At 46.9% G+C, this 23,079-nt stretch overlaps 1 protein-coding gene and 1 long non-coding RNA gene across 2 annotated transcripts; both read left to right on the top strand.

Moving 5' to 3' along the window:
- Window positions 1–12,647: 12,647 nt before the first annotated feature.
- LOC125442952 (transmembrane emp24 domain-containing protein 10-like) lies at window positions 12,648–18,366 on the top strand. The gene is made up of 5 exons (XM_048514760.1): window positions 12,648–13,106; window positions 13,289–13,409; window positions 14,263–14,336; window positions 14,986–15,112; window positions 17,429–18,366. The coding sequence occupies exons 1-5, from the start codon at window positions 12,912–12,914 to the stop codon at window positions 17,548–17,550; spliced, it is 639 nt and encodes a 212-aa protein (XP_048370717.1). The 5' UTR covers window positions 12,648–12,911; the 3' UTR covers window positions 17,551–18,366.
- A 259-nt stretch (window positions 18,367–18,625) lies between these two features.
- LOC125442958 lies at window positions 18,626–21,057 on the top strand. The gene is made up of 2 exons (XR_007246051.1): window positions 18,626–19,993; window positions 20,477–21,057. It is a non-coding gene; the product is annotated as an uncharacterized LOC125442958 (long non-coding RNA).
- Window positions 21,058–23,079: the final 2,022 nt, after the last annotated feature.

Below are 23,079 nucleotides of genomic sequence, written 5' to 3'. Positions count from 1 at the left end.
CTCTGTCTGAGGATTTTTATGAATGGGAACTCCCTAGCACATTGCTCGTACTTTTGCTTCAGGGAAGGGGGGGAGAGATTTCCATGCTGCCACTCAGCGAGCTTATTTGCATGGCAAACCCCGCCCCCAAGGCGCCATTGCAGGAGCCGGCGTATCGGCTGTTACCGCCGCCACCCTGCACGAACCGAACTTTTCAGCGCCGCGCGTCGCCTTTTCTCAGTAAAGCCGCGCTTGGTTCATGCCCTGGATGAGTCACGGGACTATGACGTAGATGCCCTTACATGGCATGATTGATTCCTGCCGAGAAAAAGGATTCCCCGTTTGCTCAGGGTTTCTCCTGCGTGATAGAAACCTGGATTCCACCCCGAAAGTTGCTGGGCTGTAGATAAGAGACCGAGGACCGATTGACTCGAGACAAAGTTTCGAGGGATGTGTTTGGCCTGGAAAATCTGCGTCCCCTCATACCGCCTTCTGGGGCGGGGCTTGTTACGTGTACACCGTGCTGAGGCCGAGGCACTCTGCACATGCTTGGGAGCGCTAGTAGGAAACTGAAACTCAACCTTGAAACGTTGATACCGGGAGGGTGGGAAATAGTTGATGATGACAGAGGGGGGAAACCGATAGAGCACTTCCCTTCCCCCCGCGCCGCAGCACGTGCTCCCTCAACCGGTTCAGTCCGGTCCGGATGGCGTCTCACATTCTTCACGGGGGTGATTCATACTCTCGTGGGCAGAAGCAGGGAAATCCCCGGCTGCTCCCCAGTGGGAACATATCCAAGTTGTAAACCTAGATAGAGCCACACTCCTGGCCTTGCGCCATTAGGGGAAGGAGGGGTCACTCCCCAAGCAGATCCCTGAGGTTTAGTCAGCACTAGAAAGGAGAATCGGAACTCCTGGGGGGCTCAAAAGATTGAGCAAAGTTAAGAACCAAGATTTTGGGGGTCACCAGATGGAAAGCAGCTTCGTCTAGTTCAGGGGTAGGGAACCTTTAACACTCAAAGAGCCATTTGGACCCGTTTTCCATGGGAAAAGAAAACACTTGGAGCCGCAAATAATTTTTGACATTTAAAATAAAGATAACACTGTATATATTGGGTTTTTTTACCTTTTACTCCACTCATTCTGAGAAGCTCATGGATGCGCCTGCCCTGCTGCCTGCAGGGCGGGCAAGGATGGGGCCAGTGGCTTGGCCTTGCCGGCTGCCGGGAAAGCGCCTGCCCCACTCGAACGGGGTGGGCGAGAGGGGAAGCCCACGGCACTGCCCAGCCGGCCACGGGCAATTGGTGCGCCTGCCCTGCTGCCTGCAGTGCGGGCAAGGATGAAGCCGGTGGCTCAGCCTTGCCGGCCACCAGGAAAGCGCCCACCCTGCTCCAATGGGGTGGGCGAGAGGGGAAGCCCGCGGCGCGGCCGTCCGCGGGCAGTTGGTGCGCCCGCCCTGCTGCCTGCAGGGCAGACAAGGATGAAGCCAGCGGCTCGGCTCGTGGAGCCGCAGTGCAAGGGCAGAAGAGCCGCATGCGGCTCTCGAGCCGCAGGTTCCCTACCCCTGGTCTAGTTACTAGAGCCCCTGGGTTCCATGGTAAAGTTGCCACCTGCTTTCCTTTAGCTCAGTCTTCAACAACAAAAAACTGGCACATAGAAGTTCAACCGGTAAAGCTTTTCCTAGCATGGTGATAAGTGGTATGAAAAGCCTATGTTTGAGAATGTTGTAAAAGCACAAAAGCAAGAGTGGTGAATAAAGTTGACAAACCTGTTCCTTTCTGGGGGTGTGGGGGTTTATCCGATTGGGAATGAGGATTGAACAGCCCAAGTTCCTGTCTTCTCTGAGGAAAGACAGTGTATGCCGCTAATGGGGGGGGGGCGCGCGGGGCGGGATTGGACCTGGGGTTCCTCCATCTCTCGGAAGAGGTCTAACCTGAATTTAGAACCTGAATTATCTGAATGTGATGAACAAATGACAGCACTTTATGCAATGACGGAAAATGACAGAAGGAAAATTGAAATTTTAATTATTGTATTAATCCTAAACAATGTGATCAGTAATGATGCTTTGCACAGAGCCTTAAAGAGCTCAATGCAGTTCATGCATATTTTCAGTAAACCCTACAATAACCTTATAAGGAAGATTAGTGCAATGCTCCCCATATTGCAGGTAGGGGGTTAAGGTGGAGAGCAACAGGTGCATCTGAGACCACCTACGAAGTTTACAGGAAAGCAAAGCCAGGCCTTCTTCATTCATTGCTCACTTGCTTAGGCTCTGTGACAAATGTATTGTTTTTTTAGCCCACTTCCAAACATATTGATGGAAAATGTATAGAGAGGAGGAGGAGTCAGAATTTTCACTTTCTTTTCCTGTCCTTGGACCCTAAGAATCAAAATCAGGAAATGATTCAAAAATGAAACTGACTGTTCTCTGGGCAGAGAAAGTGAAGAGGGCAAAAGGGAAATCAGCTCCAGCACCAAATGGACATGAAAGAAGCATATATTCTGTTCCTGAAGGCTGCTGAGGGTCAGTTCCTTCAAACTGCTTGCCTATGTCTGGAAAATGTAGTAGGAGCAGAGTACATGTGAGCATGTGCAGATAACCTTTCCCACAACTCTGAGTAATCATAACTGCCCAACATGGTGTGTGTATGTCTGCGTCAGTCTTCTGACTCAGTGTAGGCATTCTAGAAAATTCAGAGCCTCTCATTTTATTTATTTATTTATTGGATTTATATCCTGCCCTATCCCTGAAGATTTTGGAAATTAACAACAGGATTCAAGAATCCTATTGTTTACATAACATATTTTAACATGCCTGTCTACTTTGAAAGATATGCTATGCTTGTTCCCATTTTACAGTCTGGGGCTGACTGAGGGAATGAAGAAACAGGTAGAAATGCCAGTACAGTGATTGTAATCCGCACCCACCCCTGTGCTTATTATAACTGCCTTATAAAGCACAGCCCTCTTGTGCACAAAATATCCAAAACACTAAAAAATTAAGGCCAATAACACTGTACAATGTGGCTCCTCCTAACAATTAAGGACTTACTTTCTTTGAAAATCCCTAGGACAGGGCAAGGGGGAATGCCAGTCTGACCCTCTTTTTTGGAACTTCAGGGGTTAATGAGCATCTGAGATCTGGCAGGATGTGAGACACACCAAAAGGATTCTGCTGACTCATTTTGGAGGAAGGGGGGTTAAGCACACATGCCCATGGCTTGCCCCCAAATCCTGCACTGCTCTTAAGGCACCCAGATGCTCTATGGAACTAACACAGATTTAATAATTTGTATTCAGACAGATAGGGAATGGCTTTGATTGGATGAGAAGGAAAGATGGGGGGGGGGGTTAAAATGAGAAGTGCTGACTAGTAAGGCGATTCACCTATTCTGGAAACTCACAGAGCAGCTCCTATGGACCCCCATCCATTTAATTTCATTTATTGGTTTTATATGCCGCCCTTCCCCACAGGAGCTCACGATGGCTTCCAACATTTAAATAAAATACAACGCCAGCATGTCCAACATCAGACATTTCTAAAACCAGGTAGCGATTAAATTACAATAAAAACAGGATACAGAAGGGGAGAGAAAAGGTGGGATGGAAAGTAACAACCAGAACTGCTTCAACCATAGGCCCAGTTGGACAGCTCCATCTTACAGGCCCTGTGGATCTGCAACAGGTCACGCAGGGCCTGATCTCACTGGACAGAACATTCCAGCAGGTTGGGCCAAGACCAAAAGATCCCTGGCCCTGGTGAAGGCAAGCTGGACAGTTTTCAGACCACGGATCACCAACTGCAGCAATCTTCAGAGGACAAAGCAGGAGAGATGATTCCATAGGTATGCAAGGCCCAGGCCATGTAGGACTTTGAAGCAGAATAAAAATTCGGCAAAAGGGTAGCACTACATGTCTTAAGACCATGGATGGAAGGGGGGTAGGGAAGGTGGTCTTCCAGACAATGACAACAACTACAGCACAGCCAGGTCTCCTTAGAATCTACAAGAAAGGCAGGAATGTAAGATAATAACCCACTGGAATAGAATGGTCTCAGACGGAAACCTGTCATGCAGTGTACGACAAACTGGATTCTCATGACTAAAATCACTGAACTCTATTTGCAGTAAACAACAGAGTTAACAGATTATCTATAGTCAATGTAACATGAACAATGACATATCCAGAATAACATGCAGCAGATAATTCACTGTTAATAGGAACAGGATCAGATGAGGGTGCGAATTATCATTATTATATTATTGTATTTTATGTTGTTCACTGCCCTTTGGGGGAGGGCGGTCTAAAAATCTAAATGAATGAATGAATGAATAAATAAATAAATAAATAAATCTGGGTTTTTTGAAGTTCATTTTAGTATCCTTCTGATACTTTCCTCAGACTGAAAGAAGAATATAAGATGATGTCCATATAATCAAAACGAGCGTAACTGCAGAAGTCATAGAAATGCCAGACTGAAGAAAAGATGTCTCCTTCTAGTGAGTGTATGAATGCAGAGGTGGAAAGCAGTCATTAAAAGCCTTATATTGTCAACTCATGTCAATTCCTCTGAGTACATTGTGAAATTGGAATATTGGGTCAGCTGCAAAAGAAAGCTCCTGTTTTCCCAAGCAAGGTTTACGTGTTGTGCAGAAGGGCTGCACAAGTCAAGACTTGGAAGCCCATGAATCCAGCAGGCTGCCTTGCTGCCCCCACCCACCCCCACCCGTCAGATGCTTCAGCCTGTTCTAGACAGAGATCTTTCATATTGCCTCCTACCTGATTCTTTCAAGCAGAGTTGCTGGGGATTGAACTTGAGACCTTCTGCATGCCAAGCAGAGGCTCTACCATTCAGCCATATCTTCTTCCCATAAAGTCAACGGGGCACCAAGTAATTAGGGCCGTGGTGGTGAACCTATGGCACTCCAGATGTTCATAGACTACAATTCCCATCAGCCTCTGCCAGCATGGCCAATGTAGTCCATGGGCCTTTCCCCACTTACCTTAAGCCCCGCGCTACTCTCCGAAAGTAGCGCGGGGTCCCCCGGCACTCCACATGACAGGGGCGGCGACAGCGCAGCTGCCCTGACGCTGCCGCGGTCGCGCCCCCTCAGCGTGCGGCATCCCTGGTGCTCTTTTAAACGGCGCCTTGTGATGACCCCACGCAGAGCGCAGGGTTGTGGGGACGCCCAGGTGCGTGCCTGGGATGCATAGGGGGGATTAAGGTAAGTGGGGAAAGGCCCCCTGAGTGCCATAGGTTCACCACCACTGCATTTGGGTATAATCCAGATTTCTACCAGAGGCTCTTCTGAAGCAATTAGCTTTGCAGAACTGTGAAACACAGGAAACTTGCGACATCTGAAAGACAAACAAATATTTATTTAAACAATGCTTATTCAAACAATAGTGCATTACAACCGGCTTCATCTGATTCATGTAGTGAGTCCCCACCACATAGATGCTGAAAACTATCTCCATGAGACCAACTGGGCTCATGAAACCTTATGCCGGAATAGAATCTTGCTGGTCTTTAAGGTGGCATAAAACTCCTGTTTATTTTTTTGCTGCAGTGTTCAGACTGACCAGCTTTCTTGAATATGTTCCTGAGAGACACACCAAAGTCCTCAGCCATGCATCTTCCAGCACCATTCATTCTAACCATTCACAGATATTTTTTAAACCCTCCTTTCAAAACAGCAGATGAAATGCTATCTGAAACTTTTATTTATTTTGATATTTTTTTCAGGGGGAGATAGTTCAGATAGCTGTCTAAATATATTGTTTTCTTTTTGGCTCCAATGTAAGGGGTGGTTAAGTAAGTCCATAGACAGGAATACACATAAAGAGGGAGATAGACCACACCAAAAAAAAACATTTAGAAGGGAGTGCAGATCTTTGCACGAACAGTTTCAGGCCTTGCTTGCAAATTTCATTTTCACCTCTGCTTACTGTGTGAAGCAAAGAGGACCCACCACCAGGCAGCAAGAGTCACACGTGGAAACCAGCAGGCTTGCTATGGCTGCAGCCCAAGAGAAGTGAGGCATCCGTATACTTTTCAGGTTAGTCATGCATCCTCTTCCTCCCAGAGCTTAACTCACGTTTCAAGGATGTTGCTCGGATCTTGGCCTGCTCCCTCAAATGCATTTCTGTGGCATGCTGCAGTTGAAAGAGCAGGAAGAAAGAGCTGGGCGGGATGGCTAGAGAAAGGAAACTGCCACTTGAAAGGGAGGATCTTCCACAGAGCCTCAGTTTCATCCCGCTGCTGCTTTCTTCTGCCCTGTGTAATGGATCCAACACCTTGGATCAAGAGGGATTGGGGGGGGGGGGGGGGTTACGCCTGCTCAGATCCTGATACAAGGCAAATTGTTAATCTCCATTTTCCATCAAAGTGACTTGCCACAGTCAAAATTCATCAGAACTATAGCTGCAAGAGCCATTAGACAGATGTTCCCAGGAAGGTTCAAATCAGGGCACGAAGAAGCTTGTATTTCTCTGTGGTTTGCAATTGTCGGTCAAAGATATACTGCCTCTGAACATGGAGGTTCCATTTAACTATTAGCCATTGGTAGACCTCTTCTCTAGGAATGTTCATAATCCTTTTATTTAAACAGTAATTTCAGCTTCTGGCCATTTACAGAGTGAGGCCAGAGTTAATGACGTGTTGTTTTTTGAACATTCTGGACCCACCACAAATTTAGCAGCATTGGGAGATTTCATGTTCTAATTCTATAAGACAAGAATAATTAAACTCCTAAAAATGCAACAGACTGAACTGGAAGCTATACATTGGATTATTTGCATTTGAGAAAAGCAATTTTGCACATGTTCAGAGGCACTGCCACTGCAATACTTTCTGTACTGGGACTGAGTCTTAGCGCTGGGGGGGGGGGAGTTTGAGAGCAAAGCTCTTCTTTGAATTAAGAGAAAGATCACATTTCTTGGAAGAAGTCCTGGGTGTTGGGGTTCTGTTCTCCATCCCATCCTGCCAACACACAAATGTCAGTTTGTTGTTTTCTTTTTTCAACTGGATAGTTGGTTGTGGGCACATCTCCTTTCTAAGACTAGTACACCTCTCTGGCTTGCTGTGATGACAAAAGAAGGCTGCGGACTATTTCCTAGCTAGAACCCGGGACCTTGAACAACCATCACGCAGGCAGAAATCATACAGCTGTAGCACCCTTCATCTGATGGCAGCATCAGGAACTCTACACCTGTTGGATCTTTGTCAACCAAGCTGCTGATAGAAGAAGAGTTGGATTTATATCCCCCCTTTCTCTCCTGTAGGAGACTCAAAGGGGCTGACAAACTCCTTTCCCTCCCCCCCTCACAACAAACACCCTGTGAGGTGGGTGGGGCTGAGAGAGCTCCAAAGAACTGTGACTAGCCCAAGGTCACCCAGCTGGCCTGTGTTGGAATGCACAAGCTAATTTAGTTCCCACAGCTTCCACAGCTAATTTAGCTTCCACAGCTCAAGTTGCAGAGCAGGGAATCAAACCTGGTTCTCCAGATTAGAATGCACCTGCTCTTAACCTTGTTGGAGTCCTGCCAGGGGTCCCGCCAGAATATAAAGGGACAACCCCTAACTTTGCTCCATTTGTTCCCCTCCATTTGTCCCTTCCGGGCCCCCAGGCGGCTGCCGTTTATGAGTCACCCCCAGTTGTGGCTCATCCACTTGGCACCTGAGCACTGTCATTCCAATTAGATGAGTCATCTTTTTAGTGTCAGGACAGTCAATTCCTTCACTCGTTCCTCCCTCCCCCCACCCACCCACTATTCCATTGGCAGTGGGGAAAATGGGGCAAAGAAAACTGAGTCATATAGAACCCCACAGACATGAAACAGTTCCTTCATCTCTGTTCTCCCCCCACCCCATTTTTTTCTCTTCCTCTTCCAAACCCACAGCCATCACCAACTTCATTCTAACCAGGACATTTTTTTTTTATCCAGAGTTAGATTTCTAAACCGGAAGAGCACCACTTCCTCAGGCTGTTGGCAGCTACTCCATAGGGTTGCTAACCCGACCTGGGAAATTCCTGGTGATTGGGGAGTGGAGCTTGTGGAGGGGGCAATAGGATCTACGGTATAGCATCGAACCAGTCCTTGGAAGCTGCCCTACAGGAACTGATCTCTGTAGTCAGATGAGCTGTATTTCCGGGAGAACCCCAGGCCCCACCTGGAGGAGGTTGGCAACTCAACTTCTCACCAAGGTCTGGCTACCTTGTTTCTTCTCACTCTCCCCCAAAATAAGCCCCTTGGGTAAAGGCGCCCTTTCCGCTTAATTTCCTGCTCAAAATCTGGATTCTCCTTTCCAGCCGGCGGAACAACCGGCTTGGAACAGGGGCTCAGTCGCTCTCGTAACGTGCTACGTAGCCCCTCGCCACCAGGGGGCGCTCCAGAGCTGTAGTAGGACTTACTACACTCCATCCTGGGTGCGTCCCGTCCCGTGCCTACCTTCACCCTCCCTCCCACAACTTCTCCCCCAACTGGTTGGTACGCAGCTGCATTGTGCGCTAGGCTCTTTCTCTTTCCAGGGGTCCAAACTTGTCTTGCCCTCCCACGTCCCACCAGGGTCTAGATCTTCACAGATCTGTAACTCAACGCCAGCTAGAGGGCTGGTCTCCAACACTGGCCTTGAAGCTGCTTGTTGCATGGGAGGGAAATTTGGCAGGTTGCAACTTCTCACGGATGAGAAAAGTTTAACGGGGGAAATCCCTCCCTTGCCACAGCTGTTAATATGTTTTTATTATTATTTAATTGCTCTACAATTTTGCAATCCAGTTTTATTGCACCATTCGTGGTATCTATCGTACTGACCTATATTCCACTTTTTTCGCTGTTATCTACATTAACTCTCAATGAAAAAAAAGCCCTAGAAATTAATTACATAAAGTGTTGTTCTTTATGGTTGATTTTTCTACATCTTGTCTTCCAAATTAGAGGAGGGTGGGTTGAGGGGGTCCCTTCAGCATCCACACAACATCATCTACTAATCATACACTCTCTAGCTTTCCCCATTCTCAGAATATTGTCAATCCAGGTTTGTTTATTTGTTAGATTTGTATCCCACTCTTTCCCCCACAGGGCTCAGGGCGGGTCCCAACATAAAACTTAACAATCAATTAAATTTAAAATACAGTGTCATTATAAAACCAATTAAAATAATGTAACTGTAATATTAAGCAACCGATTAATAGGTAGATAAAAACAGATGACAATATATACCGTGTTTCCCTGAAAATAAGAGTGTCTTATATTAATTTTTGCTCCCAAAGATGCGCTATGTCTTATTTTCAGGGGATGTCTTATTTTTCTGTGTTCTGCTCATCGGGCATGCTTCCAAACATAAACTTTGCTACATCTTACTTTCAGGGGATGCCTTATATTTCGCACGTCAGCAAAACCTCTACTATGTCTTATTTTCAGGGGATGTCTTATATTTGGGGAAACAGGGTACATCTTTCTATCTTCTCCCCCATCCCCTAGAGGCTGAAAGAGATGGTCTATATAACTCTCAATCTGGCTGGCTAGATGGAAAGGCCTGGTGGAACAGCCACGTCTTGCAGGCCCTGCGGAATTGCCACAATTCCCGCAGGGCCCTCACATCTTTGGCAGTTTACTCCACCAAGGCTGTAAAAGCCCTGGCTCTCACCGAAGCCAGCCGGGTGTCTCTTGGGCTGGGGATCATCAGGAGGTTCCTCTCCGACAAGCAGAGGGGTCTTGTAGGGCAATATGGGGAGATGCGGTCCTGAAGATATGCAGATCCAATACTGCTTATGGCTTTAAAGGTCAACACCAATACTTTGAAGATGAGCCAGAACGCGACCGGCAGCCAATGTAGTTCCCTAAGAACTGGTGTTATATGCTGTTGACTGACTGCCCCAGTAAGCAGTCTTGCGGCTGTATTCTGGATGAACTTTAATTTCCAGATCAAAGACAAAGGTAGACCAGTGTAGAGTGAGTTACAGTAGTCCATTCTTGAAGTGACCATTGCATGGATTACTTTGGTATGATCTTTGTTGAAAAAATGGGTCCAAGTGCAAAAAACCATCTTGGGAAGAACATAATTTTCAAGGTTCCATCCTCATCGCTAACGTTTTCCCTGCTGGGGCACCAGAACGCTTTTAGGAGCAAAACCAGTAATTGTTAAACAATCTACTAGTTTGTCTGAATACCTGAATTTCAACTTTAAAAGCCTTTAGCTCCTTTGTTGGGAAGATATGAGGAAAACCTTTCCCCTTATATCTCCATGACAAGAAGGATTAGAGAAAAAAACAGAAAATTCAGAGGAACTAGCAGATCATGGGAATATATTGTTACATCATTGTGCCATAACAAAGTAAGAATTATCAAGTTAAAAAAAATTTAAAAGGCAGGATAAAATGGGGGCCAGGAGGAAGTGTAGAATTTAAAAAAAATGTTTAGAAAAAATAAACTTTAGTGGATCAGCCTTTCAGGATGAGTACATGCAAGTTCAATCCTCCCATTGAGTGATCTGGGGAAAATTCTACGCAATTCATGCGCAAAGTTAATCGACTCACAGGGGCAGAACTGGAAAATACCCCAGACCCAGTCTGGACCCCAGACCCAGATGGACCAATGGACTGACCTACCGGTAGTATAAGGCGAAAACTTTGGGACAGATCCTGCAGCTGATTTTAATTCTGTCCTTCCTCCCAGAAGTTCAGCATGGCATATGTGATTTACTTCTTCCTTTTTGTCCTTAAAACAACTTAAAGTCAATTAGACTCAAAGAGGGTGGCAGACCCCAGTTTCATGGTTGAATGGGAATTTGAACCCAGGTCCTATTCTGGCACGTTAACCACAAACGCAGGGCCCGAGGTTTGATGCCTGACTGCCTCCAGTTAAAGGTCAGGGGAACTGAAAAAGGCCTTTATTCTTCTGTGATACTGAACAGCTTCTATCTATCAGAGCAGACAGCAATGAGCCAGTTGGAACTATGATCCAATTCAGCAGAAGGCAAATTACAGAGTCAGAGAGACAGTGTAGGATTTTTATTTATTTTATTTTATACTTTGCATTTATATCCTGCCAATCTCCCAAAGGAGTTGAGGCAGCTTTACAATCAATATATGGTAAAAAAAAAACCCATATAAAAACAGTACAAAATTACAAAATACCAAGATATAAATGCTAAAACCAGATTAAAAACCAGTTAATTTCTAGATGGCGTTAAAAATTGGATCAGGGCAACCCGGACTAAAATCCTTGCTTGTTACCTGGTTCACTTGGTATCTTTAGGTTATTTTCTTTTAGACTATGTTATTTTACAGGTTATTGTAAAGGGAAAAACGAGGAGTGCTGTGTCTGCACTGCCCTGGGAATCCTTTGAAGGGCGAACAGAATAAAAATATACTAAACAAACAAATCTTTATATAGTCATACAATTTAAACACGTCTGACTTCCCGAGCCCTTCCGATCTCATACATCCAATCCACGGTTCACAGTAAGTAGCAAAGATGAGAGTGTATTTTTCTTTCTTGGTAACAGCTTCACAACGTCAATCACGATGCTCACGTTCCCATCGGCCACATTACCGGAAGTTCAGCTGATAGCGAAATGTTTTCATCAGCATGGTTCTCACAAGGAACCCTGGGAATTGTAGTTTCGCTAAGGTTAAAATTTGCCTTTCGGGAATACTGATCTTCTTTTGTCCGCTGTCCTCACATTCTCGCCATCGGCACCTTCAGGCTTTGCAATCCGCAGTCTGGAGCCAACCCCTCCTAGCCCTTGTAAACGGCGACCAGCAAAATTAACCTGGATTAAATGGCGCACTTGGCTCCTGGCTTCTGCACATGCATAATAATGCACTTTCAATCCACTTTCAGTGCACTTGCAGCTGGATTTTACTGCGGAATAGCAAAATTAACTTGCAAACAATTGTGAAAGTGGACTGAAAGTGCATTGCTCTGCATGTGCGGAAGGGGTCTTACCTTGGTTCAGGATTGAGACCCTCAGGACAGAATTCTTCTGCAACAGCGTAATTTTCCCACTACCACAATTAATAATCTCGTGTGTCTGTTTTCATGCACAGAACATAGAGGGTATTAAAGGGGGGATAATCCCCCATTTGGCCCATCCGGAACCACCCCACTTGCAAAAGTGACAGAAGGTGGCGACTAGACAGTGTCGGACTGGACAAGAATCTCCACGGCACCGACGATACGAGCAAGTTTCAAAGGACAGAGAAAACGTCGCTTTCTAGCCCCCGCCCCAGACAATGCAAACTTTAAACGTGAGCTTTGCCGAGTTCAGTACAACTTTCTTCCTAATAAGGGCGTGCGTTTATCCTGCCTGAGCGTGGCTGAAAGATCGTGGCAACTACTCCGCATTAATTAAATCGACAGCTGAATAACGTGCACGGATAAGTTTTAACCCGGCCGCGTGTACATTTTGCAGGAATGTTCTGCTACTATATGGGAAGGCCTTTGAAGGGTGATATCAATGCTCATCGATTTAAGCATTACCCTGATTTCTATTAAGAGGCCGTGTTTTAAAAGATCCCAATTAGCACAGGGTCAATGTCGCTCTCCCTCTCTCCTTCTCCATGCAACGAAATGTCCCTCCTCCGCAATGGCACCCCGCCCCGAGATTTGGGGGCGGGGCTTCTCCACCTCATGGCTCCGCCCTCGCCCGGGTGAACCCGCTGGAGAGCGCCACGTCGGATGTGAACGAAGCGGGCTGGGTGTGCACCCGCCGAGAGAGTGATAGAGGAATCCGCGGCTGGGACCGCGCTTGGAGGCCGGGCTTGTGCGCACCACCAGGGCATCATCCGGCCCAGCGCTGGCTGGAAAGGATCGTCCGGGGAGGGGGGCTTGCACGGGAAGCAAAGGACCTCGGGGGAACCTGTCTGGGTTCAGTTTGGGGGCTGCAGCCTGCAGGACAAGAGGCTCGGTTGGACCTGGTCAGCCATGCGAGTGGCCGGGCTGCTGGGTCCCTTGGCGCTGATGCTGGCGCTGGGGGCGGGCGGGTGCCACGGGCTGTCTTTCCACTTGCCCCCCCAGACCCGCAAATGCCTTAAAGAGGAGCTGCACCGCGACGTGATGGTCACGGGAGAGTACGAAGTCTCCGAGGCGTCTGCTCCGGGTATCCGGACAGATCTCCGGGTGAGTGGGTCAGCAGGCCTTTCCTTTCCACCCCCCTCCCCCCACTTTCCTTCTTTCCTGGTGGGCTTTAGCTCTTCTTTACTGCTGATGCCCCTCCCCAGTTTTGGCTTCTATCTTCACTTATGAACCGCCCCCCCCCCCCCCGCACAAGGTTTATGCTTCTGCCCTTTCCCTTTCAATAGGTCACCGACTCTTCCGGACACACTCTGTACTCCAAGGACGATGCCAAGAAGGGGAAATTTGCCTTCACCACGGACAACTATGAAATCTATGAAATCTGCTTTGAGAGCCACGGACAGTCAGGTAGGGGGTTGCCAGGTCTTCTTCTGATCACCCGCAGACTCTCCCTTACCCTGATTTAGTGAGAAGCGTGCCTGAGTGCCTGCTTACAATCCTGGCCCAAAATCCCAAGTGCGAATGAGTTGGTTGGAGAGAATACTCTACACATGCCTAGAAGCCGACGTTCTGTTTAGTTCGTGACAAACTGGATATGAAAAAGGGCTTCTCCCAGTCTGTACGCCAGTGGTTCTCCACCTTCCTAATGCCGCAACCCTTGAATACAGTTCCTCATGTTGTGGTGACCCCCGACCATAGAATTATTTGTATATCGGCTCCTAAGACCATCGGAAATATGTGTTTTCTGATAGTCTTAGGCGACCCCTGTGAAAGGGTCGTTTGACCCCCAAAGGGGTCGCGACCCACAGGTTGAGAACCGCTGCTGTACATCTTCCACCTTCCCTTTGCCAGCCTCTGGTACTGCCTGCAGAAAGCAGAAGCAAGTTTTAACTTTGGTGAGGTTTTTCAAGGGGGCGGGAAGAAATATCAGATGTGTCTTTGCTGAGGTAGCTGGACTAGTTTAAACATTACTGTTGGGGCAGCTTTAGTTCCAGCTCAAGTATTATAGTAAAACCCACCACAGTTTAATCTCCTTGGAAGCCCTTCTGCCTAGTTTCATGGCTGGCTGTGGCCACTTAGTGATAAGGGGAAAGGTTTTGACATGTTTGTTTTGGCTGCAAACTTCAAGAGGTTCTGGGATACTTAAGTCCTGCATCTCAATGACTTTTAATTTATATATCCCTGTTTGCAGCCATTTGCCTATCTTGTCTGTTTTTCTTGTCTCTCTCAAAGCTCATTCTCTCCTTTTCTGGTCTCCCAGGAAATTTCCGGATCCCAGACCAACTGATCTCCCTTAATATAAAGCATGGTGTGGAGGCACGAAATTACGATGATGTAAGCAATGCATCTAGTTGGCGGAAGTTTCTTCTTTATTTGTTGACTATGGAGTTGCTGCAAACTTACGGTGACCCCTCGTAGGGTTTTCAAGGCAAGAAGAAAAAGGAGAGTTTGGATTTATATACCCCCTTTCTCTCCTGTAAGGAGACTCAAAGGGGCTTACAATCTCCTCCCCCCCTCCCCCCGCAGAGCGAGGGGAAACAATGCCTGGGGTGCGCGCCCTGCGCACCTGCCATACCATCGCATGCCACATCTCCACCACTGCTAGGCCAGGGCGGGATAAAATATGATTTAAAAAATAACTAAAATAAATAAGATGGGGCGCCATTTCACAGAGCAAGAGCCAGGCTGGAGCCTTTGTTCGATGCCAGATGGGCCCACCCTAAGTGGTGGGATAGCCAACAGATGGCTGACTGACCACTGCACAGGGCCATGTGGAAGGAGGTGGTCTTTCAGATACGTGGGTCCCAGGTCATTGTGCCCGTGCCAGGCAGTTGCATCTTGGGATGAAGCTGCTGTGCATTAAAATTCACCCACTCCCAAGAAGTGATTGTATTGGCCCCCACAGAAGCAACCTCTGTGGATCAGTCCCTAGTTTGGACATGTGGGTCGTATATATTCACCTAGTCCTCAAATTACCTTGCAGATTGCTAAGGCAGAGAAACTAAAGCCCCTAGAGGTGGACCTGCGTCGGCTTGAAGACCTTTCAGAATCCATCGTTAAAGATTTTGCCTTCATGAAGCAACGCGAGGAGGAGATGCGAGACACCAATGGTAAGTGGCAGGCAAGAATTGCAGATTAAGATGTTCTCCTATCTGGGAAGGGGGAAAGACAGGCTATAATGAAGACTGTTCTCTATCTCTTTCTTTTGCATTTAGATTGGTAAGCTCCTTGGGGCAGAGACCTTCCTCTGTTCCTTTTTTTTAACCATCAAGTCACATCTGGTGGGGTTCTGAAGGCAAAGGATGTTTAGGGGTTGTTTGCCATCGCCAACATCTGCATTACGATCCTGATATTCCTTGAAGATCTCCCATCCAAATATTTGCGAGGGTTGACCCTGCTTAGCTTCTGATATCTGATGAGATCAAGCCAACCTGGGCTATCCTAGTCAGGCCCCTCTGTTGCTTAGGGAATGTAAAGCTAGTTTAGTATAGTGATGAAGGGAATGCGCGCCAGGAATGTTCAAATCTCATCTCTGCTGTGAGGTGACCTTGAGCAATTTGCTCTTCCTTCAGCACTCCCAACCTGCTACATGCGGATGATGACATTGGCATCCATTAAAGTGCTGTTGTTTGGATTATTGAGATAATGTTTATGAATGCCCTATTTAAATCAGAGCTCTTGTTAAAATGCCCTGAATATTTATGACCCTATCAGAAGAAGAATCCATACTCCAGAATCCGAGAACTTGAAAGGGAAATTGATAGTCCATCTTGGACATGAGGCGAGCTAGAAAACCTAACTCGTTCTTGGTCATCAATGTTTTTCTTAGAAGCCTCCTGAGAGAGTGACTTTGCTCTCTGGGCAAATCAACAGGACATTCTTCCTAAATTTTTACCTAAGAATTTAATGGCACTGCTTTTCTCCCATAAAAGAAGAAGTAGAGTTTGGATTTATATCCCCCATTTTTCTCCTATAGGAGACTCAAAGGGGCTTACAATAACCTTGCCCTTCCCCCCTCACAACAAACACCCTGAGAGGTAGGTGGGGCTGAGAGAGCTCCGGAAAGCTGTGACTAGCCCAAGGTCACCCAGCTGGCCTGTGTTGGAGTGCACAGGCTAATCTGAATTCGCCAGATATGCCTCCACAGCTCAAGCGGCAGAGCGGGGAATCAAACCCGGTTCCTCCAGATTAGAATGCACCTGCTCTTAACCACTGCACCACTGCTGCTCTAAAAAGAAGCCACTGCTGTTCTAAAAGAAGTCAATGTCCAATTCCCCTTTGTTTATCTGAGATCTTTGGAAGTATCTAAATCTCTGTCCATTTTTTTTTGCTGCTAGTTGAACATGCTAGACCAAGGGTGTCCAACTCTAGCGCCTCAGATGTTCATGGACTACAATTCCCATCAGCCCCTGCTGGCGTGGCCAATTGGCCATGCCAGCAGGGGCTGATGGGAAATGTAGTCCATGAACATCTGAAGCGCCAAAGTTGGACAGTTCTGTGCTGCAGTCTTTCAGCCTCAAATAGGGGTTCCTCAAGGTGTTTTTTCCTGCTGCATGTCTGGTTTTCTAACAGTATCTCAAAGGATGTTGGGGTCACAATTTGAATCAAAGGTTCGAATCCCTTCTCTGTCATGGAAACTCACTAGGTGACCTTGGCCTAGGCACACACTCCCAAGCCTCACCTACCTCACAGGGTTTTTGTGAATATAAGAGGGAAGAGATGAGAATGCTGTCACCTGGTTTGAGTTCCTGTTAGAGCAAAAGGTAAAATATAAATCAGTAAATAAATGAATATTCAAGTCACAGTAAGAACAGATTCATGTGCCAAACACCAGGTTATAGTGAAGCCTTGTTAAATTTGTCTTCCTCGATCAAATTTGAATTCGGGTCTCCAGTTTCTTGGGTCATTTCCAAAAGGGAGAGGAGACAGCCGGTGGTATATTTATCCATTCCACCAGCACCCTGTACCTTGTGTAAGGAATGCAGGATGTGTATGTGGAGGGAGTGAATTGTAAATTCTTCAAAATCAGCCATTGAGCTTCATGGCAGAACTGGAGAGGAATGCCGCAGGATTCGATCATAGTTTCTCACAGTGGCCAGTCAGATGCTTCCAAAAAAATCACTTAAAATTCCTTTGCTTCCTCTTTTCAAAAGTCTAGTTAAATACCATGGCTAACAGATCTATCCTCCTTCACTTTGCTTCTTGGGGGTACAAGTCTAACACTATCCCACGCTGGCATATAATTCCAGCACTACGGATGCAGCTCTGGAACATGCTGGACATATCTGAGCATGAGCAGAGAGTATCTCTTTAGCATTGTGTATTCCCCCCTCCCCATCTAGGATTCTGTAAAACTACTTTCTGGTCAGGAGCAGGGACTTCTAAGCCCCGATGCTTTGTTACTATGTAATGTTTTCTCTTTGCAGAATCTACGAGCGCTCGCGTCTTCTGCTTCAGCATCTTCTCCATGTTATGTCTGGTGGGCCTGGCCACCTGGCAGGTCTTCTATCTCCGGCGTTTCTTCAAAGCCAAGAAACTCATCGAGTGATCGAGCTCCAGCCAGGGAGTGGGGGAGGGACAATGCAAAGAAGAGATGCTCCCACTCCCCCCACCTGATTTCTTCCTGGTCTGTGAACCGCGACTCGTCAGAGTTGTCCCACCCACCTATTTTGATCCGCTCCTGAGCAGACTGGATTTTTTTTTTCCTCAGGATTTTTCTCAGCGAGGATCCTTGAGGGGACATTGCAGCCCCTGGACTGCATCTGCTCCAGCTGGAATGGGAGCCTGTCATCAGAAAAGCATGGGTTTTGGATGCCAGACATAAAAACCATTTGCCCCCCTTTTTTTCTGGTGTGGACCATGCCGTTCTTTTCCCCATGGGGTTGAGGGATCTCTAAGTAGACTGTAATTTAAGTTCCCAACTGCTGAATGCACTAAGGAAATTTTGGGAAATAATAAATTTTGATTCATAGATATTACTGCTGTCTGGGTGCGGGGGGAGATGGAGGAGGCTTGGTCGTCTTCTGGGGATAAGATCATGGTACTCTACAGCTGCAATCCTAAGCACATTTCCTGGGGAGTCCATTCTATTGAACTCAGTGGGACTTGCTTCTGAGTGTACGTGCTTAGGATTGTGCTGTACAGAACCTAGGAAAGGTGGAGCCAGGATAGCATAGGTGTGAGGATGTTGGGCTAGGATCTGGGGGGCCCAAGTTCAGAACCCTACTCTGCTATGGAAGCTCGCTGGGTGACTTTGGGTCACTCTCTCTCTCTACCTCGCAGGGTTGTTTCGAGGATACAGTGTATGGGGAGAGAACAGTGTATGATACCCAGGATGGGTAGGATAAAATGTACTCAATAAATGGAAAAAAAATAGCACCAAGTCTGGCAATTTAACCCCTCTGACTTTCTTCATTTAGCATTGCCAGCATGCCTAGAGAACAATGTCCTGTCTGTTCGTTTTAGTGGCTTGAGAGCCAACGTGGTGTGGTGGTTAAGAGCAGGTGGACTCTAATCTGGAAAACTGGGTTTGATTCCCCTCTCCTCCACATGAGCAGAGGATTCTTATCCGGGTGAACCGGGTTTGTTTCCCCACTCCTATATTCCTGCTGAGTGACCTTGGACTAGTCACAGTTGGTTCAGAACTCTCTCGGCCCCACTTACCTCACAAGATAGGAGGGAAAGGCAGTGTACAAATCCAAACTCTTCTTCTTGATGTGTGGAAAAAGGCACTTGAAGCTTTTCATGGCTTGGAGGTAAATCAGATCCCCTACAGCCTTGTTAAAAGGATGGAATATTTTTCTCCAGGTGTGTTGGCAACCCTGCCTGCATTTTATGAGAACCCGCTTCCTTCAACCTGTGGGACACTATGCAATGTTGATTTGGAGACCAGAGAAAGGAGTGTTGAAATCTGTTAGGGCTGCCAATATTTTTGGTGTCTCTGCTGCTGTGCCTTTAAGTGTGTGTGTGTGTGGAAAGTGTTGTCAAGTCACTTCCATCCCATGGCAACCCTACAGCTCAATGTCCTCCAAAACATTCTTGCAAACTGAGGGCCGAGGCTTCCTTTAAATTAAAAAAAAACCCTGAAATTTTGTTGAAAAAGTTATGTTTTTAAAGGAAAGGAAAGAAAAATGCAAGTACATAATCAGTCTTCCACCATGCAGGAAGATATCTTAGAATAGGGATTTGATACTCTTGTGCAATTTCTCTGCATCTCGTTGCTGTGAAAGGCACAGCAGTAGAGGCAGTTCTTTTAGAAAGTTAGCAACTATTGTATCTCCTGCCTTTTTCGCCAGCTATAGAAGTCCTGATGCCAATAAGGTTTGTGGCTCAGACTTTCAAAGAGCATTTTGTGTTGCCTTAGAAGAATAGTTGAATAGCTCGCCCTAAGTCAAGACAGCTTGTGGATGCTCAGTTGAGAGAAAAATGTGCTGTGCACCAACTCAGAGAGACGCTCCTCCTGTTCTTTCATGTATTTCAGGACCTGTTACGTCCAGGGACTGTCCTGTGCAAATGGCGAAGTGTGAGTGAGATAATGCGTGAATATAGGCCACGCAAAGTCAGTCAAGCCATTATCTCTTTAGATTACTTACGTATAAATACACACACATGCTTAAGTGGTGCATGATTTAATTTCTAAAGTAGAGGGATTTGCTACTGCAGAAACCTGCCTTGCAGCTTTGCCTTTAATCCTAGCTGGCTAAGTTTTCTGAAGGGGTTGGGGGCAGGGCAGAGAGAGAGAGAGTTATCTTAAAGATTTACTCGAGTGCTATAGGAAAAAGTACTGTCTACTCCCACATCTAATAATGAGATTTGGGATCTCACCGTGAAGTTGATTTACGCCCTATTCAAGATAGTTAAATAAAACCTCCATGTTCAAGGCAGTGTACTTTTAAATACTAGAGTCACAGGAGGGAAGAGTTGTTGCCTTCATGTGTGGCTTTCTCAAAGGCATACTATCAGCCATTATTGAGGAGAGAACAATGGTATAGGTCAGTGATGGCGAACCTTTTTAAGACCAAGTGCCCAAGTTGCAACCCAAACTCCAGTTATTTATCGCAAAGTGCCAACCCGGCAATTTAACCTGAATGCTGAGGTTTTAGTTTAGAAAAAACCAGTTGGCTCCCTCTTCCTCGGCCCCACCCGCTCGAGCAGGGGCCAGCCTGCTGTAGCCTCCAGCAATTCCTGGTGCGCTGCTCTGTGCCTCTCTAGCATCTCTGCCTCCTCTGCACCCCCCCCCCCTCGGGCAGAAGCCACCTGGACCACAGGCACCAGGCCTGCCAGCTGAATCCTCCCTGGTCACCATGGTGCGCGCATGTCATGCTCAGTGGCCCAGGCCAGCCTAGAAGTGTGTGTGTGTGGGGGGGTGATTTTCCACCCCCCCACATGACGAACTCTGTGTGTGTGTGCCCACAGAGAGGGCTCCGAGTGCCACCTCTGGCACCCGTGTCATAGGTTCGCCATCACTGGTATAGGGGGACTTTTGGTTTCACCCAGCAACAGTATTAGGTCAGGATCGGGCTAAAGTTAAGTACTTTCAAGTCCCATTGATTTAACAAAGAGCTTTCAAAATCTGCAAAAGAGGCATAAAACATGTTCACTCAAATGCAAGTTCTGTTGTGTTCAGTAGATAGTAATCCCATGAGAGTCTGCATAGGACTGCAGTCTTAAAAAGTATTTGCGTTGTAGTTGGAGGAAAGCACTTTGCACATGCTCAGAAGCCCGTGTCATTGTATGATCCACTGCAGGATCCAGTTCATTGTAGGATTGCGTGACTAATCAGCCTCACAGGATGTTTGTTGTGAGGGGGGAAGGGCAAGGAGATTGTAAGCCCCTTTGAGTCTCCTACAGGAGAGAAAGGGGAGATATAAATCCAACTCTTCTTCTTCTTTTGTGCCAAGAATAAAATCCATCTCCTTCTCCTACCTTCCTCCACTCTGCATCACAAGTAATTTCCCCTTGCCTATAACAACCACACTGCTGGCTCTTCAGAACAGAAGAAGAACAAACTTATACAGAGACACCTCATTGTATTAAAATAGTTGGTGTATTTTTATTGTCAGTCTGAATGTGTTTCTTCATAGTGATAATATTTTTTAAAAAGTGTCCTTTGACAACCTGCTCTTCTCCCATGCCTGCGGTGGGGAGGGGGGAGTGGAGAAAAAGGAATGGGAGAGGTTGACATTGAGAGATTATTGTGCCCTGGCCTATACTGCAAATTTAAATCAGCTGCCTATATATCAGACTGTCACAAGTCACGCTTTGTGTGATGCGCACCAAGATTATAGAACAGGGTTGCCAACTGACCAGAAAAAAGCCTGGCCTGCTCCTGTGCCTTTAGCATCCGCTTGATCTACAGAAACAAGGTGCAGCTTTCTAAGACAGGGAGATAACATGGTTTCTTGCTGCTGCGTGTAGATCAGACACAGGAGCAGTGATTTATATTTTTAAAAATGCAATAGTGTTATGGAATTGGTTGTGTCATATTTTAAAAAGCAATCTGGAGAATTGGGGCTAAAGGCCTCAAATAAAAGCTGTCCCATCCCTTTGTATGTCCACTTCCTGGGGTTCTTTGGACACCTACATTACTTTCGAACTGGTTGAAAGGTGGCGTGCAGATGGGCCTTTATTCAAAGTACTCCAGCACAATACTCAAGCTCTCCCATTTTGTGTTCCTTAGTGTGTATGTGTTTGTGCATGGGAACAGGTTTTCCCACCGCTCCTATCGGGCATCAGGAAATGCCTGTTTAGGGCATCCCTAAGAGGAAAAATTCTGTGATGTTTGCAGATCCCTGTTCATCCTCGGCATGTGGCTTTTTTCTGTGCCAAGCAGAGTGGGCCTCCGGGTTAGCAGTGGCAGTCACGATCCAAGCGTGGCGCCCGTACGACCAACGTGCCGTCTTCTTGGAGCAACACAAAGGAGAGCGGGGTCCGACGTGGCTGACAGCAGCGTGCCTGGTGGAAAGCAAGCAGGTGCGATCGAGCAGCGTGTAGAAGCTTTATGCTACTCACCCAAACTGACAACTGGAATCACGCACGGAGTTACTTCAAATTATGTACACCGTTCAGAAGCAAGCTAGGAGTATTTTAATACAACCAAACACCTGACTAAAGCTTGGGATTGGTACCTGAGTCCCCCCAAACCCTGTGTACCTTGGGGGGCTTGAACACTGCTGACTGGCAGGTGTATATGTCCAGCGGAGTGAAGATGACCAGCACAAGTCATGGCCACCACTTTGTCCTATGCCCGTGATGGCGAACCTTTGGCACTTCAGATGTTATGGACTACAATTCCCATCAGCCCTTTCCAGCATGGCCAATTGGCCATGCTGGTAGGGGCTGATGGGAATTGTAGTCCATAACATCTGGAGTGCCAAAGGTTCGCCACCACTGTCCTATGCTGTGGCTGAATTAGAGAGCTTCTGCTTTGCATACAGAGGGTCTGAGGTTCAATTCCTAGCACCTCCAGTTAAAAAGGACCAGGCAGTAGGTGAAGTGAAAGATCTTGGACAGCTGCTGCCAGACTGAGGAGGCAATGCTGACTTTGATGGACTGATAGTCTGACTCTATATTCATGTGGACCACATGCTACTAGTTGCTACTAGCACCTCAGGGTTGCTTAGGCAGAGAACTGGCTCCGCATGATCCCAAACAAAACCACCTGAGCCAGGGGCTGTTTACTCCCAATCTAACACTTTCCTTCCCTGTTTTGGGGAAACAATGCTTGCCAAAGAAGCCAATGACCACCGTGTGAAATGGTGGCAACACATTGTTCTCTGCCTCTCATTGGTTCATAGACAGGCAGCTGAGAAAGGTCAAGTGGGAGGAGTCACCGACATTTCTGGCACCGGCATCTCTTATAGAGCTTTTGCATGAGAATTCAAGTAAAGGGGAACTTTGCTGGAAACATTTGTTCCCTGACAAATATGCTTCAGCACCAGCTTGTACTAAGTGTTGACCTGGGGCTGCCAACTTTTCACTGTGGTAATTTGCGGCTCGGTGGTAGAGCATCTCCTGGCCATGCAGACGCTTCCAGGTTCAATCATTGGCAGCTCCGCTTAAGAAGGATCAGGCAACA

The sequence above is a fragment of the Sphaerodactylus townsendi genome, linkage group LG01 (assembly GCF_021028975.2).
Source record: "Sphaerodactylus townsendi isolate TG3544 linkage group LG01, MPM_Stown_v2.3, whole genome shotgun sequence".
NCBI lineage: Eukaryota > Metazoa > Chordata > Lepidosauria > Squamata > Sphaerodactylidae > Sphaerodactylus > Sphaerodactylus townsendi.
Note: the sequence above shows the minus strand (reverse complement) of the source record. Positions and strands in the feature narration are given on the sequence as shown.

Coding starts and splice junctions, on each gene's coding strand:
- LOC125442952 (XM_048514760.1), top strand. CDS start 12,912: ATGCGAGTGGCCGGGCTGCTGGGTCCCTTGGCGCTGATGCTGGCGCTG. Junction 13,410..14,262: donor TGAGAGCCACGGACAGTCAG/GTAGGGGGTTGC, acceptor CTGGTCTCCCAG/GAAATTTCCGGATCCCAGAC. Junction 15,113..17,428: donor GGAGATGCGAGACACCAATG/GTAAGTGGCAGG, acceptor TTCTCTTTGCAG/AATCTACGAGCGCTCGCGTC.